The sequence below is a fragment of the Danio rerio genome, chromosome 13 (assembly GCF_049306965.1).
Source record: "Danio rerio strain Tuebingen ecotype United States chromosome 13, GRCz12tu, whole genome shotgun sequence".
Lineage (NCBI taxonomy): Eukaryota > Metazoa > Chordata > Actinopteri > Cypriniformes > Danionidae > Danio > Danio rerio.
In genome coordinates this window covers 19,726,127-19,742,167 of record NC_133188.1, presented here as the reverse complement: position 1 = coordinate 19,742,167, position 16,041 = coordinate 19,726,127, and the positions used below count along the sequence as shown (strand labels likewise).

The 16,041-nt window shown below is 35.1% G+C and overlaps 2 protein-coding genes across 27 annotated transcripts in view; both read left to right on the top strand.

Moving 5' to 3' along the window:
- Nucleotides 1-4,140, top strand: part of marchf8 (membrane-associated ring finger (C3HC4) 8) — a 259,237-nt gene extending 255,097 nt beyond the window's left edge. For 25 of the 26 annotated variants that reach the window (XM_073919832.1, XM_073919833.1, XM_073919828.1 and 22 more), the window contains one exon: nt 72-4,135. In XM_073919832.1, coding sequence (XP_073775933.1) covers nt 72-376 — 305 coding nt within the window. In that variant the 3' untranslated portion in view covers nt 377-4,135. Of the gene's footprint in view, nt 1-71 lie in introns of all 26 variants that reach the window. The other variant, NM_001161435.2, reaches the window with a different exon arrangement.
- Nucleotides 1-16,041, top strand: part of vdac2 (voltage-dependent anion channel 2) — a 259,631-nt gene that overhangs the window by 217,204 nt on the left and 26,386 nt on the right. The window lies entirely within an intron of this gene.

Here is a 16,041-nt window from a genome sequence, read left to right as displayed (position 1 = left end):
CAGTGATTAATGAAATGTGTGTGTGACATACTCACAGTGGTGTATTCTCTCCCTTTGGTTTTATCACACAGGGATATTGGAATGGCCTTTTTGGACCAAGCTGGTGGTGGTGGCCATCGGCTTCACAGGCGGACTGGTGTTCATGTACGTGCAATGCAAGGTCTACATCCAGTTGTGGAGGAGACTCAAGGCCTACAACAGAGTAATATACGTGCAGAATCGCCCAGAGACCTGTAAAATCAAAGTTTTTGATAAGCCCTCTCTTCTGGAGCCCAACCTGGAGAACAAAGAGGCTCTTGTACCTGCGCAGTCGGACACAAACTCTTCCCAATACACAGAGACAGAGGATTACAGTATGGAGATCCTTCACGTGTGACGGCTCGGGCCCCTCCCCCCTCAAAATGTACTCTACTGCCGGGGATCTGAATGTCACACTGCACCGGCCACCGTCTGAAACTCCTTTCGTTGTTTCGATGTTCTTTTTTTCTCTTCGTTCGTTTGTCCGACCCGTTCCTGTAAGTTGTTGGCTAACCATAACGAATCGGTGTGCGCTAGATTTCGGATCATTCCAACTACTGCCATTGTACTGCTGTCGTACATGAGTTGAAATCCGCCGTTCGAGCCGTGTTTGTGCGCTGGTTCTGATGGAGTCGATGCATATAAGCACTTTTTGATTTCCCTGTTCTACGGAGGAGCCCTGTTTTAATAACGTATTCATTTCCTTTCTACGTGGAGAAGATACACTTGAAGCTTTGCGAGCGTTTTATAGGAGCATTTGTATCTCCCTGAAAATCCTCGGATGGAACAAAACAGAAAAAGGAATCTGAAGGAGCGAAGAGGGAACGTTTATGTACTGTTATGTATCATTCTACTTGTTTAGGAGACAAAAGATGTTTTTTTGAATTTTAGTCGTTGTGAAATTTGACCCGAGCTAGGCTTTTGTTTTTATATCAGGTGACTGCGAAATAATCCGGATTATCTAATTACCATATTTATCCTGTCGAGGGCTAGATTTACTAAAGTGTGGGAAAAAATGCAAAAATGATACCATACGGTGAGTTCTCACTGGCTATGCTGCTGATTTCTGCATTTGCTGAAGAATTTGAATGCTTAGTGAGAGACTTTAGTAAATCGGGCCTTGTAAAAGGGATTGTTCACACCAAGAAATATACTCACTCTCAGGCCAAACAAAATGTAAGTCACTTTATTCTTTCAAACAGTTGAGAAGATTTGTTTTGGGCTGAAAATGCGGTAGCAGCTACTGTCACTTTAAGAAATGTACAGACAACACTTTATTAAACAATATATGAAGAGTTCAGATGCAAAAACCTCTGAAATTTCAGAGTGCCATCTGAAATTTCTACCAAAAATAAACATTATTCTTAGCCTCCATTGTTTATGTTGAGCTATTTCACTTTAAAGACCAGGAAAAAACTTATTCTTTGTCACAAAAGTGATATTAAAGAACACAGGAGCTGGATAAAAATACTTGTTTTAGAGGAACATTTTGAAGAGGGTTTTTAATCTAAACTCTTTATATTTTTTTACTCATTAAGTTGTTAAGTTTCATAAGACCTTAAAGTAGGGATGTCACGATACTGGAATGTTAAAAATGTCCATTTCCCGATAACATTTGAGCGGTGTGTAGCACATTCTTAAACATAGCTGATTTGTCATGGTGTTCACGTGCTCAACAGAAACGACTGTGATTTGCCGTGAAGATCATCGGTTCACCAAACTCACAGCTGTTTACTGAGAATAACCACAGATACAGGGACACCGGAGCGTTTCAAAGTCACGTTGATCAGCTAGTTTGTCTATAAGCTGACATACGAGTGATTGGCTGATGAATCGTGGCTTTTAAATGCTCCAGTGTCCCTGTTTCTTTGGTTACACGCACTAAACAGAGTGAGTTCGGTGAACTGAGGACTTTCACAGCCAATCACAGTTATTTCTGTTGATGGACGTTTTTAAAATTTCAGTATCAGTTGGTTTCGAATTCCAGTATCCTGCAACCCTATCTTATAGGAATGGTTCACCCAAAAAATTAAAAATAAATAAATAATTCCACCAAAACCTATTTGACTTTCCCTTTTTTGTTAAACACAAAAGAAGATATTTTGAAAAATGCTGGTTGCTCGGATTCATTGAATTTCATAGTTTTTTTGTCCTACTATGGAAGTCGAGGAGCAACCAGCATTCTTCAAAATATATCCATTTATTTTTAACAGAAGAAAGAAAAACATAAAGGTTGATGTATAAATGATGTAATTTTCATTTTAGGGTGAACTTTTTAATAATGCCTTCATTTTGGTTGGCATGTTTTTTATGATTTATGAGCATTTTATGATTCATACAAGAGAGTTAAAGCAAAAAAAAACCTAAATAAATCTTTATAAATGTTCTACTGAAGGGGAAAAAAGTCACATCTGAGACCTGAGAGTGTGTAAATGTTCATTTCTAGGTGTACTTTCCCTTTAAAAGTCTGTGTGTTTGTGAATGTAAAGAATTCAAATTCCTCCCTGAGGGAAATGAACTGCAGTGTAGCATCATGCAACTGTTGCAATGAATCAGTCATGATTTCTGTGTGTGTGTGCGCAAGTGTATGTGTGAATGAGATTTACCTTCAGTTCAATTTTAGCTTAATGTTTTCTGTTTTATTTTGGCATTCCTACATTTACTTGTGCAGTTGATTTTAAACCATAACTTAAAAATAAAGGTTTTAGCAATGATGAAATGTTGACTTTGAGTTAGTTAACAAGATGACAACCAGGTTCTGCTCAAGTTTTTAAACCAATCCAATCTCCAATGGGTGTTTTGTATTTATTAAATATATTGTTTGACATCTCGATGGCTTTAAATGTTGGAAAACAGCCATTTTAGTTTTGGCCTTCGTTCTAACATATTCCTCTTTTCAGTGACCATGATTGACATTCCTGCTGTTGCGATGATCATTTAAGCAGACTGTGCTACTTACAAACGCTATTGTGAATGAATATTTCTTTGTTTAAAAGGTACAGGATGCTTCTGCCACCTAGAGCTACTGCACAGACAATGCACATTAATCTTTTTTAACCTTTTCTGACTGGCTTTGTGCCGTTTGACCATAAAAAAGATGCTCTACTATGTTTTTTAATGTATGCGCCACATTTAATGAGACACTGAGAACATCCGAATGAGCCATTTTATTGGAAAATACGTGGAATGAAACTATTTTATGGTTCGCCAGCCATCATATAAATCCTTACTAGATCAATTTAAATGCCCCTAGCCTAGTGAAATGACTGTTTTTGGCAGTTATTAAGATTTAGCGCATGTATATTTACCCCTTTTTTTTTTTTTTTTTTTTTTTGATAGTGTATTTGTAAAACAACAGGAGCTGGCTCCTTTAACAGATACTCGTTTTCCAGAATTTTCTTAATTTGAAGCATAGCACTGCATCATATTTGGATGGATGTGTTTTAAAGTGCAGTAATAGTCTTGTTTGTTTCATGGCTTGTCGTCAAACTGCAGTGCTTTACTACTGAATTGGCTTGAACATGGAGAACATGACTGTTTCTTGCATCTCCCTCTTATTTCTTGTAACTTTCCTCTTGTAGTAAATAGTTTCTCTAAGCATTTTTGAGGATTTAAAAAAAAAATAAACAACCAAATAAAGGAAATGTAGATTTTTTTTGTCACCAGCCTTGTGTTGTATATGAGATGTTCTTGTTATTTTTAATTGACTGTAATAACGGGTGATTAAAGATCTGAAAGCTGCCTGGTTATGTGGAAAGAGATAATTCCCATAGGAAAAAATTGCATTAAACTCTGAGTTTCATATTTATGTGTTGTCAAAGCCTTTTATAAACACTGTGTCAAATAGAAACCATCAGTGGAGTCGATCCAGCATTTCACTTTGTGGCTTTCTCAGTGGATAAATACTGGTTTTGTGAAACTGAAAAGGCTGTAATTTACATGTATAGTTTTATATTTCATGTATGTTTCTCTCTTTTATTTGTTTTCCCTCCCCCTCAGTATTACCACCTTTATTCTGGTTGATTTTTAGTTTCTTGGCTGAGATATGAGTGACTACATTTGTGCTGTGTTTTTAAGGAGAGACTGAGTGGAGCAATAAAAGAAATCTTCAAGTATAGCCGATGTCCAGCTACACTGTTTACTCCTCACTGACTCCAGACTTTCTCTTTTCTTGGACGTGAGAGCTCAAGTTCTGCAGGTTCAGATCCTTCCAGAGGGGTAAATGTTTTTAGTTTCATTTACTGATGCTAATTAAAGGCCCCTTGATATTTAAATGTTTTAATTTAGGTGTTAGTATGAAGATGTTAGTCTAGTATGTTACAAAACACTGACAAAACTCAAATTATATGAAGATGTAAACATCCAAAACTTCATCTAAATAGATCAACATTTTTTTTTGTCACCATATTTCAGTGTCTCATCAAATCTTCTGACCAATCAAATGCTGTCTACCATATAGCTTAAAGGCCCTGTGAAACCCAACTTTAGTTTTTAGGTGATAGTATGAAGATGTTAGTCTAGTGTGCTACAAAACACTGACAAAATGAAAAGCACAATGATGTAAACATCTAGAACTTCAACTAAATGGATAAAAAAGTTAACTTTATATTTCAGTGTCTAATTAAATCCTCTGACCAATCAAATGCTGTCTAGCATAATGTTAATGTAAAGGCCATGTGAAATTTAACTTTAGTTTTTTAGGTGTTAGTATGAAGATCGACGTTTAGTATGAAAAAACGAATTTTACTGATTGTTTAAACTACTTATTTAAAACAAGCTAAATCAACAGTTTTTGGGAACAGGTTAAATTATGTTCAATCCACTTAAATATCCAAAAAAATAAAAAATATTCAATTAATTGATTTGTGTTGGGACAACATGAAGGAATTGTGTGGAATGATTTCAGAAGTGAATTGTGTACACACTGTAAAAAAAATTATTGATTAACTTGAATTTAAGTGAATGGAATATAAAATAGTTATGTTGTCCCCAAAAACATATCAAGAATCGTTTCTGCTCATTTTAAATTAGTTTGAACAAGCAGCAAAATTATTTTTTGAGTGTATTTCTATACATGCTTGAGCTTAACCACTCACTGGCAGAGCTGTGATAAAAATGAAACCCTATTGGCTGTTTTTAAGGAGGAGGAGCTACACTATGTCCCGCCCTGTCTTCGTGTTTGCTGAAATTACACATTCAGCAGAAATTCACATTTCAAAGCACTTCATGGCACCTTAAAGTTTAGAATTTGCCTTTTTTTGTGTCTGCTTTAAATTACATTTAATATTGATCTAATATAAAATAAACATTTCAGTAACGTCTGCTTAAATGATTCAAATCACATTTTGTGAAAATAAAATGTTCAAATATATGAGTCAGTGTTGTTAAATTATATTTTAAATCAGTAAAACATCTAGCTGTCAAATGAACGAAATGTACAGTAGGGATCTGAAAGATTACGGCAAAGTATAAATATATAAAATTATATATTTTTTGTAAGTTACCAAATGATTCTTGATCAATTTTACAAGATTTCTGTAATAGAAACTGTTGGTAGACTGAAGGGTGTTTTACTGGGTGCTGCCTTTAAATCATAATGAAAATAAAACAGGACTAATTCAATCCTTCACTCATTCATTTTCTTTTTAGATTAGTCCCTTTATTAATCTGGGTCACCACATCAGAATGAACCGCCAACTCATCCAGCATATGTTTTACGCAGTGAAAACACACATGGACAATTTAGCCAACCCAATTCACCTATACCACGTTTTTGGAGTATCTGGAAAAAACCCACACAAACACAGGGAGAACATGCAAACTCCACACCGAAATGCCAACTGACCCGGTTGGGGCTCAAACCAGTGACTTTCTTGCTTTGAGATGATTGTGCTACCCACTGCGCCACCATGCTGGCCATAGAAAAATGGTAATGAATGCAAAAAAAATAAAATAAAATAAATGATAATAATAAATATATGAAAGCTGCATTGCACTTGATGGTTTAAAAGCTCTTTTCTCCTTAGCGTCTTTAATACGCTCAGTGATCGCAGGGTCACAAGGTTCTAGCTGCTTCTGTATAATCACATTAGCTCTGTGTCTTTAGCTACATCCTCGGTAAGGACACAGAAAGCAGTGAATTAAAGCCCCATCCACCCGTTTGGATTGCACAATTTTAACATTTAATAACAAGTACTGTAAAAAAAAATGTGGCAGGATTTCTGCAAAAAAAAAAAACCATACTTTAACTGCACATTGAATGGAAAGAAAAAACTTCTGGATATCGTGATGCAGGTGTCTGTGGTCCTTTAAGGTGATCAAAAATCCATGTTTATATGGAAGTCTAGACTCTTAATCAGAGTATTGTCTTAATCATACTAAAACCGGAGCATTGGTGTTCATGTCTAGACTCATTGAAAAGTGCCAGATGATGTTGCAAGTTTTCAGAGACAGTGCATTCCTCTGCCTTTAAGTTGATTCCATGAGCCCTCAAATGTGTCTTTAAGTTTGACGTGTTTCCCCCATTTACAAACGCAACTTTTGTAAAGTGTCTGCTTCACGTTGCTGTGTTAGAATCCTTGCTTGTAAAATACACTTTAGAATGCTTAGTTTAAGCAAATTTGATAAACGCAATCATGCGTGTTGATCTGAAGAGAATCGCTCTCGCTCACCAAATGAGTCCATTCCCTAAGCAACAAGAACAAACCCCTGAGATCGCCTGTCCGTATTCCGCAAGTTGTTTAGAACTAAACGTTTATAGATGGTGTAAAAATGCGTACCTATGGGCGCCTTTTATGCATTCCATGATGCAGAAAAATAAAGTGGCACTGAAATTAGGCACCGGAATTCATATGGTGATTCGGTCTGATACATACCAATTACAAAAGTACAAATGATATAATGGTACCGGGTTTCGGTACCAAACCCTATTAAACACATGAAAAAAGGGAAGTGGAAAAATGTGTGGAAAGTCCAGATAGCAGCTAAACTCTCAGTAATTTTTTCAGAAACCCTGCCCCTCATCAGAGTAAATGAATATTAGCTACTTTAGTCCCAACACGTACATAAAGATGAAACCAGGGTGGACATTTCAGGAAGACAATGACCTCAAACACAGCCAAGGAAATGCTCAAGTTGTTTCAGAAAAGAAAATAAAGCTGCTAGTATGGCTTATACAGTGACCTGAATCAACTGAAAATAACTAAAAGATCAAAGTTCATAGAAGAAGCCCAGAGAAATGACAAGACACTTGAAAACAATATTATCAAAACTATTATCATGCAATTTAAATTATTATATAAGATATTATAATAATTTGTTATTCTGTTAATCTGTTACTGGTTATTAAAATATTGTTTCAATTTATTGTTTGTTGGGAAAAAAACATTTTCATTAAACCGCAATTGGGACATATTTCAAAAATATGTCATTGAAGGGCTAATAATTGTATATATTAGTTGACATATACTGTATAAAGTTATATATGTAACTGTATACACTGGTTAATATCTAAACTAACAACCAGGCCAAATGGTGATCATGACTAATGACACAATTTCAGGACAAAGGCTGTAATAGGAATTTGATTGAAAATTATTAACATGTTGTCAGATATGAAAGCCAACAAAACAATTACTGCCTTATCAAGGTGTACAATTAAAAGTGTTATTACTTTTTTATCTGCAGATCAGTAAGGGACATGATGCTGTAAAACATTCCCCGATCATTGTGATCCACTGACTCCCCCTACACTCTAAAACATTGCATCATCACTGATCAGACCTCATCATGTAGCTTTACAGTGTTTGAGCTCATTTGAGTTTGAGAACACTCACTCCAAGCAAATATATGTGATCTACTGTGAGTTATCAAAGTTTGAAGAAGACATATAGCCCAAAACCTGTTTACTTGTAGCTTGTTGTTGTTAGATCTCCAGCTAACAAATTATGTTTGTATTCTGCTTCTTGAGACCTTTTCAACAAAATAATGTGCATACAATGATCTCTGTGATTTGTATGATGCCTTGAAGAACACATTTTCAGTTTAGCTATATATTTCCAGCTCATGTCTTCATTAGAATTTTTCTGTATGCTAAAAACTGCTAATGCTAAAAAACAATAAAAGTTACTCCCTTTAAACCTTTATCAGGTTAAAGAACCAAATATGGTAACTTCATTGACATTGATCACAAAATGCTTACCAAAAAGCCCTCAAATTTCAAAAGTCTTGTATTAACACTCAGTTGTATTAACAGGGTTTTTTTTTTTTTGGTGAGTATTTCAAGGAGTGTCCTAGAAAGGGTTAAACTAACCAAATTTCCATTCATCTTTTGACTTATAAAACAATCAGAATAAAGCATTCGAAAGCCTCAATTTGTATGATTTGAAAAAGAACACTGATCGAATTTTGAGAATACTTTCATATACTTCATAGTTAATGGTGTTAACCTGGTAGCTGGTGGTTAATTTCTTCATTATAAGAAAAATCCTATTAAACTAGCAGCCAAACCTTCCAGTTTTCATAGATTTTGTGAGAAAGTAAGTCGCTTTAAAGTGACAAACTCTCGGATGGCAGGTTGTCCAGAAAAAGGCCAAAGAGAAGTTGTTTGTTCCAAAAAGTGATTTCAAGAATATTGCATCTTTACGATGTCAATAACTCATTCATGTCAAGAAAAAAAAAAGAATGATCGTACATGAAAGACAAATGCAAGAGAAAGTGAACGCAAATGCTTGTCAGATGCTCCTTCTACAACATGCGGTTTCTTTCCTGTGTTCATCACCCAATCAGCCATGAATTCTCATGCAGAGCAACGAGTCCCGTCACAAAAGGCAAAAAAAAAAAAAAAAAACAGAAATAATAAAAAAAACAGCCCAGAGCCCTGATCTACACCTGATTGAAAATCTCTGGAAAATCTCTTCTGACAAAGTTATAGCTAACAAACACTATAGTCAGTGAGGAGTGGAGGAGACTGACGAAGAGCAAATCAAGATAACAGCAGAGAGTAAAGAATTCTTGCGAAACTACAAAATTCTGGGTTGTTTGAACTTAATGTTAGACAAAAATATGGACAGTAGTATTTGTAAGAGGCTAGTGTAAATGATAGAGACTACATTTCATATTTATTTTTGACTGCTGTGACTTTCAAAAAAATTTAAAGCACGGCTACAGTCATGCAATAATTGCTCTAGTCCAAGTTTAACCACTGTGTTTTCCACAAAATAATTTGTCGTTGTTGTTGAAGTAAAGCAATTCATCAGTGTGGATGTGCCATGTGCAGTAAAAACTTGTAAAATGCATTCACAGAATGTATATGTTACCAGCATATTGAAACATCCGTTTATATTTTCCAAAACAATTAACCCCAGATTTAAGAGATCAGAAAAATATCAATCTGTGAATGTGTTTTATATTTTAAATGAGGGAGATAAACATGCGTTATGGTGTGACCAAAAGACTAAAAGCACTTTATTCATCAAGGGTCACCACAGCAGAATGAACCGCCAACTTATCCACCAAATGTTTTATGCAGCAGATGACCTTCAAGCTGCAACACAGTACTGGGAAGCACCAATACACACTCATTTACACAAACACTACAGCCAATTTAGCTTATTCAATTCACCTATAGCGCATGAACTGTGGGGAAACCGGAGCACCCAAAGGAAAACCACGCCAACGCAGGGAGAACATGCACACTTCACACAGAAATGCCAACTGACCCAGCCAGGACTCGAACCAGCAACCTTCTTGCTGTAAGGTGACAATGCTAACTACTGAGCCACAATGTCGCCCTTATCAAAATCATGAGTTTTATTTGACTTTGTTTTGGGATTTACAAGGAAAAGGCTTCATTATGGACGTGCCGTTTGTCCATTATGAAAGTGACTGATGTAAAGTTGGCACTTGTGTGTTTTTGAGTAATCTTTGAGCATTACTACAGTACTGTAAAATACACCCTACACAAACAACTCAGAAAGGGTTTCACTATTTTAACTTTTTTTATAGTCAGGTTGACAATTACTCACCTTATGACAAATATTTTGGAGAAAAAAAGCATGGTAAAGCCACAACCACAATTCCTTTTGAAAGATAAAAATATAATATATTACTTATAAAATGTTCTCTAATTTTGATTGGAGAAGCTCTTTCTCTCTATTTAATCAACAAAGCAAGTTAACCTTGTATTATAACTAGACTTTATAGCAATGTTATAACATATACTGATATACATAATGTCAATAATATATAATGTATTTTGATCACTTACAGTAAGTGAATCCTAAGGAACATATTGAAATGTTCGATGCATTTTAAATCTATGTCATAATGTCTAGCTCCGCCACAGCTACATGATGGATGCATCTGACCTGACGTGAAGAGGACGTATCAGCAGACTGAAGCTATCAAGGTCAAAGTGGTATTGTGTCCTTCCTGCTGTCCTTAGTGTCTTCACACAATAATCTGTAGTTCAGAATAAGTATGCAGGCATTTGGTATGCAGTTGTTTTTACCCAGACATTTAAGGGTGCTTTGACACTACTAAACAATCAGTCGGGGACCACCTAAATGAGGTGGTCTCGGCTTGATTGAACCAAACACTAGAGTGAATCGACTTTAGTGTGAAAGCAATGCGAATTCAACGAACTAACGAACCAGGCTATATCACAGTGTATTATGGATACGTAATAGGCAAGTGTATTATGGATACGTAATAGGCAAGAGAGAATTATGAGTAGGGCGGGATGTCATTCCTACCGGTAAATGTGCGTTTCATGTCAAATAAAAAAGTGAAAGCATGCTGAAATATTAACGAAAGCTGTTCATCCGTTGACTAAATGCAGTGGTGAAAAAGAGTACTGAAAAATCACTCAAGTAAAAGTACCATTGCTTGTCTAAAAATGTAGTGCGAGTAAAAGTATCTGTTGTAAATGATCCTCAAAGTATGAGTAAAAAATAGAGTTTTTAAAAGTACTCAAAAGTAGTGAGTATTACACTGTTAAAAGCAGTGTGTGTAAACGTAACATTCTGTAGTGCATCTAGTTATTGCCCAGCAGGAACACAATGTCCTAAGATGTTAATATTAGGTTAGATATAGGTTGTGACATCAGGTGACCTAAATTCAATGTCTGGCATGGTCTAAGGAGAGCGTCGTTTTGACATCCAATAACAACGTCAATAGTCGTTGATATTTGGCTGAATTCAGGTTGTTAGAAAATGATCAAAATCCAATGTGGAGCCAACATCTTAAACCAACGACATATTGACATCAAATACTGACATTTATTCATCGGGTTTGGCAACCAAAATCCAATGTCTGATAGACGTCATCGTGGTAACGTCCACACAACGTCAAGCTGCAACATCATTAGATATTGATATTTTGTAGGATTTAGGTTAGACACTGGACATTGACGTCAACCCAATTTTCCAAACAAAATGCAACGTCTCCATGACTTTACGGTACAATGTCAATCTGACATCATGTTGACGTCTTGTGCCTATGGGTGTTTAAGGCCATTTCGGTCATCATACAGTAAACATCCATCATATTCTCATCAGTGACATGCATCTAAACAGTCTCTGGGTCAATGCGTGTAAAAATTTTTGACAATTTTTGGGCATTTTTTTAATGCTTCCAAACAGTTTGCAGTAATTAAAAAAAGTAAAAGTACACATTTTTAAATTACTTAGTAAATTACAACTCCTGTGAAAACTACTCAGTTACAGTAGCTTGAGTATTTGTAATTAGTTACTTCACACCACTGACCACATGACTGAACTGCAGTCTTGGTTTATCTGCTATTTCTCTCTGTAAAGCCTATAATGCATAATTCTAGACATCGGTTTTGTATAAAAAAGTCTTACCTCTGATTTATTTGGTGATGATGTCTGTGGGTATCACCATTCAAAATTAAAGCACTTTTTTATTTTATTGCTCAATGCCATAAATTAAAATAAGGATGCATGATAGCTGAGTGGGATTCTGCAAAATAAACACTCGCACGCGACTTGTTTTAGCTATTTTGGTCTGTTTAGAAACTTTGCCGTCGGAAAGCGAACCACACCAAGCACAAAAAGCAACATTGTAACAATTTTAATCCCTGTTTAGAAACAAAACAATCGATTAACTGGTGTGAAAGCCCCCTAAAAATACCTTATTTTGGAGCAGTAATCACAATAACGAGATATTTTCATGCAAGGATATCATACCGTCATAATCTTTTACTGGCCCATGCCTGTTATGGACTATGAAAAAAATGTGTTGGTTTATATTAATAGTCGTTACAACAATACAAAGTGTGAAACACTTTTGCGAAGCTTGAGAAAAATGTACATTTTGTAAAACATTTTTACCCATCATAAGACAATTATATATTAAAAACACTTTTACCAGTCCCAAAATAAAACAATGACAGATTTTTTAGGGAAAAGGAATGTATCATAAACCGGAAGTGATGCGGTGAAAGGTGGTGTTGTCGTTGGTGGTGAGCGCAGTAAATTCGTGTTGTTGAGTACATGCCGTAAATAAAATTTATGGTGACCGAGCATGGACTGAGGTCTAGGGATGTTTTGCAGCAAACACATAAGCAGCCTAACGCGTTTTTGCTTTACATGTGGTCGGTGTTTGGAGTTTCTAAAGGGCGCAGACTAGACATACTGCATCAATGTGTTCAATATGTTAGGGAATGCTTAAGAGATTGGCAGATTTGTCACTTTTTCACAGCAACAAAACATGCCCATACCAAATAAACATTATTACTTATTACTTGGTGTCAGTGTCGTTGTAAACATTATTGATTTTAATATGTGTAGCAGAAAAGTATATAATGACATGGGACATATGATCCCAAGTCAGAAAGTTCAGCATGAGTGTCGACCTATCTAACTGAGCTGTTCAAGACTACATGTTGAGTTCAGTTTTGATATCTTTATCAGTCAACATATGCTGTGCCTTGATTGTGGACTGTATCTACAAAGTCACACACGAGCCGATATTTTCCGGTGTAAAGAATCTGTCATTGTACATTTGTTTAAGGACTGGTAAAAGTGTTTTGCTCGTATATAATTGTGTCTTATGATAGGTAAAAAAGTTTTCCAAAATGTTGTTTTACACTTTTGCCTACATAGTCTTTGCCTTTATAATCAGAAAGAGCTTTATAGGGTGTATGCAGAGCTAGTGTTTCTTCCCTTACTGATAAACTTCTGGTGAATGATTAATGTGACTTTTTTCCATTTTATACGGTTCCTTTTACAGCATCGATGCTGTATTGTAATTAAAATACAATCAGTTAAATAGACTTTGGCATTTATTTAGTTACTCAATCGTAAAACAAAAAGCCTTTTTCTCGCACGCACCCGTAAGGATCGGCAGGCTAGCGCAATAGCTCCATTGAATATACTGGGGTAAAATAAATGTTCATATTTTAAAGACATGGTGAGGAAAAATGTAATTTAATGCAGTGCTGCATGTACAATCTGAGACTCACTTTATATCGGATATCAATCAGCAAGTGGAGATCACCGATTTTAAAAGAAAACAGAACTTAAACGCGTCACTTTTGTAATGGCATACAGTTTACTGAAAGCGCTTAACCCAAGTTACTGACAAATTAAAAGTCCTTCTGCATACTTGCGTATATACACTATTGCAAGGTATGTTCACACATATGAGGAATTTGTTTTCCTGACAGAGCATCTACAGTGGAACAGAATTACAGAGACAGAACAAAAAACAAATAATACATATATTTAAAAATACAAGTAAGTAGTGAATCCAAATATACAAGTGTACAAGGCATGTACAGGTATATAGTCATTTTTATTTGGTTCACACTTTACAATAATATTTCATTTCATCAATTATTGCATTTACTAACATTAAAAATATTTTTAGAGCATTTATTAATCATACTGCAGTAGGCTAATGCCTTAAAATCCAAATCAATGCTTGTTAGCAATGTTAATATGAACTTACAATGAACATGAACACATTTATAAACATAAAACACATTTATTAGCTAACATCAACAAATAATGTAATGAACGTGTTGTTCAGTGTTTGTACATGTTAGTAATTGCAATGACTAATACAACCTTATTGTCAAGTGTTATCTTTATTTTAATTGTTTGCATAGTTCCTAAAATAAAAAATTGTTTTAATTTAAAAGGTAAACTAAAGGAGTCGGTTCATTTCTAAAAACAACAACAACAACATAGTAATATAAACATTTTAGGGGCTTTTAGCAGCTGACTACTAACTCACAGCTCTGCAGCTCCCTTTTAAACATCGGATCTTCTGAGATGCTTTAGCAGCACCAAGGGGCCAGTGTGTGCATTACTGAAGCTCATCCTGAGTCATTGAGAATGTTAAATTGAAGACACACAGGCTCCCTGGGCGCACAAAGAACACCTGATCATTTCAGCAGTGTAAAATGAAACTTATTCTCCGTTTCAAAATACATGTAGGTTGAACTGTAAGGGCATGAAGTTCAGAAGTGGGTTATTGCTTCTTTTTCACTTACTCTGAAATGAAAGCCAGCAAGCAGTGTTGGTGTTGCAAACTGAAACCAAAACTATTCAAAACTTTGTCCTGCATGGCAACTAAAGTTGAAGAGTTACTAAACAGTTATTAAAACTAAAATGAAGGTACAGTACTCAGCATTTTATCTATTATTTATTTATAGCCACATCGGCAACTTATGGCTGTTTTGTTGCAAAATGGATGTACATAAAACTATTACATGACAAAAACAAATTATTATTACAATAAAAAGTTACTTAGACAAAAATATTAAATATTAATAAAATTTGATATGATTTTTCAGTTCTATTTTTGATAAATAATTTAAGATTTTTCCTGGTTGTACCATTTTAAAAATGTCCATTAAAGTACTCTCCTTAAAAAAAAATTTTGTCTAATGGTATTAAAACTTCCACATTCCAACAAAATATGTTTAATGGTAAGCCTGGCAGTAATTACATTTAGGTGGTGCTTCGTTATTCAGTAAATATAAATGTGTCAACCCAGAATGTCCAATTTGACATCTAGTATAGACAGTTTGATCATGCCTGGTCTTAAAATTATAATTTGCTAAATGTCTTTAGTTTATTTTCAGGTAAGTTTCATGTCATTTATTGTTTATGCAGTTGTCCAATTCTCTTCGCCACGTTTCGTTTACGTACAAATTGATTGTGGGTTTCAAGTCCTCAGGAGGAATTAAACATTCAGTCACTTTCAAGGACATATCCTGCTTTGCTGCTTCATCTGCCAGTTCATTTTCATGTAATACCATATGACCTGGAATCCAACAGAAGATAATGCTGAACCTCTTATTTTCTAGTGTTGTCATTTTCTTTACAATCATGGAAATTATGGGGTGGTCACGCTTACAGTAGAAGCTTCAAGTGCTTGAAGACAGGATTTGGAATGTGTGCAAATTAAAAGTTATGGAACTGTGTCCTTTCCATTCATTCTAAAGCCATATTTATTGCATAATCTTCTGCTGTGTAAATTGAACTTTCTCCTGGAATTAAAGTACCAAAAACATCATCTTTTTGAACACCACTGCTGCTGTTACTCCTTTGTCTGTTTTCGATCCATCTGTATATATGGGTTTATGATAAGGGAGATTGTCTGTTATTTGTTTGAATTCTTGTTTGTATTTATTTGGGTGAGTGAAGGACTTCTTTTGTTTGGTTAGGTTCCATAAGATTCTTATTTTTTTGAGTTGCACCAAGAAGGAATATGGCTTAAAACAGGTAGTGAAAGCTTTTATTAACACCCATATTCATCAGATAGGGCTTCATACGAATTCCAAAAGGACGGATATAATTGGCTCTGTCTTCATACAATTTTAAATATTCAGGGTGGAAAACTAAAGGATAAGCTGGGTTACCTCTTTTTGATTTCAGTTTGACAGCATATAAGTGCAAATTTTAAATGTCGTCTTTCAAGAGATGGTTCTTTTGCTTTAATATACAAACTTTGAACAGGGGATGTTTTAAATGCTCCCAATGAGATTCG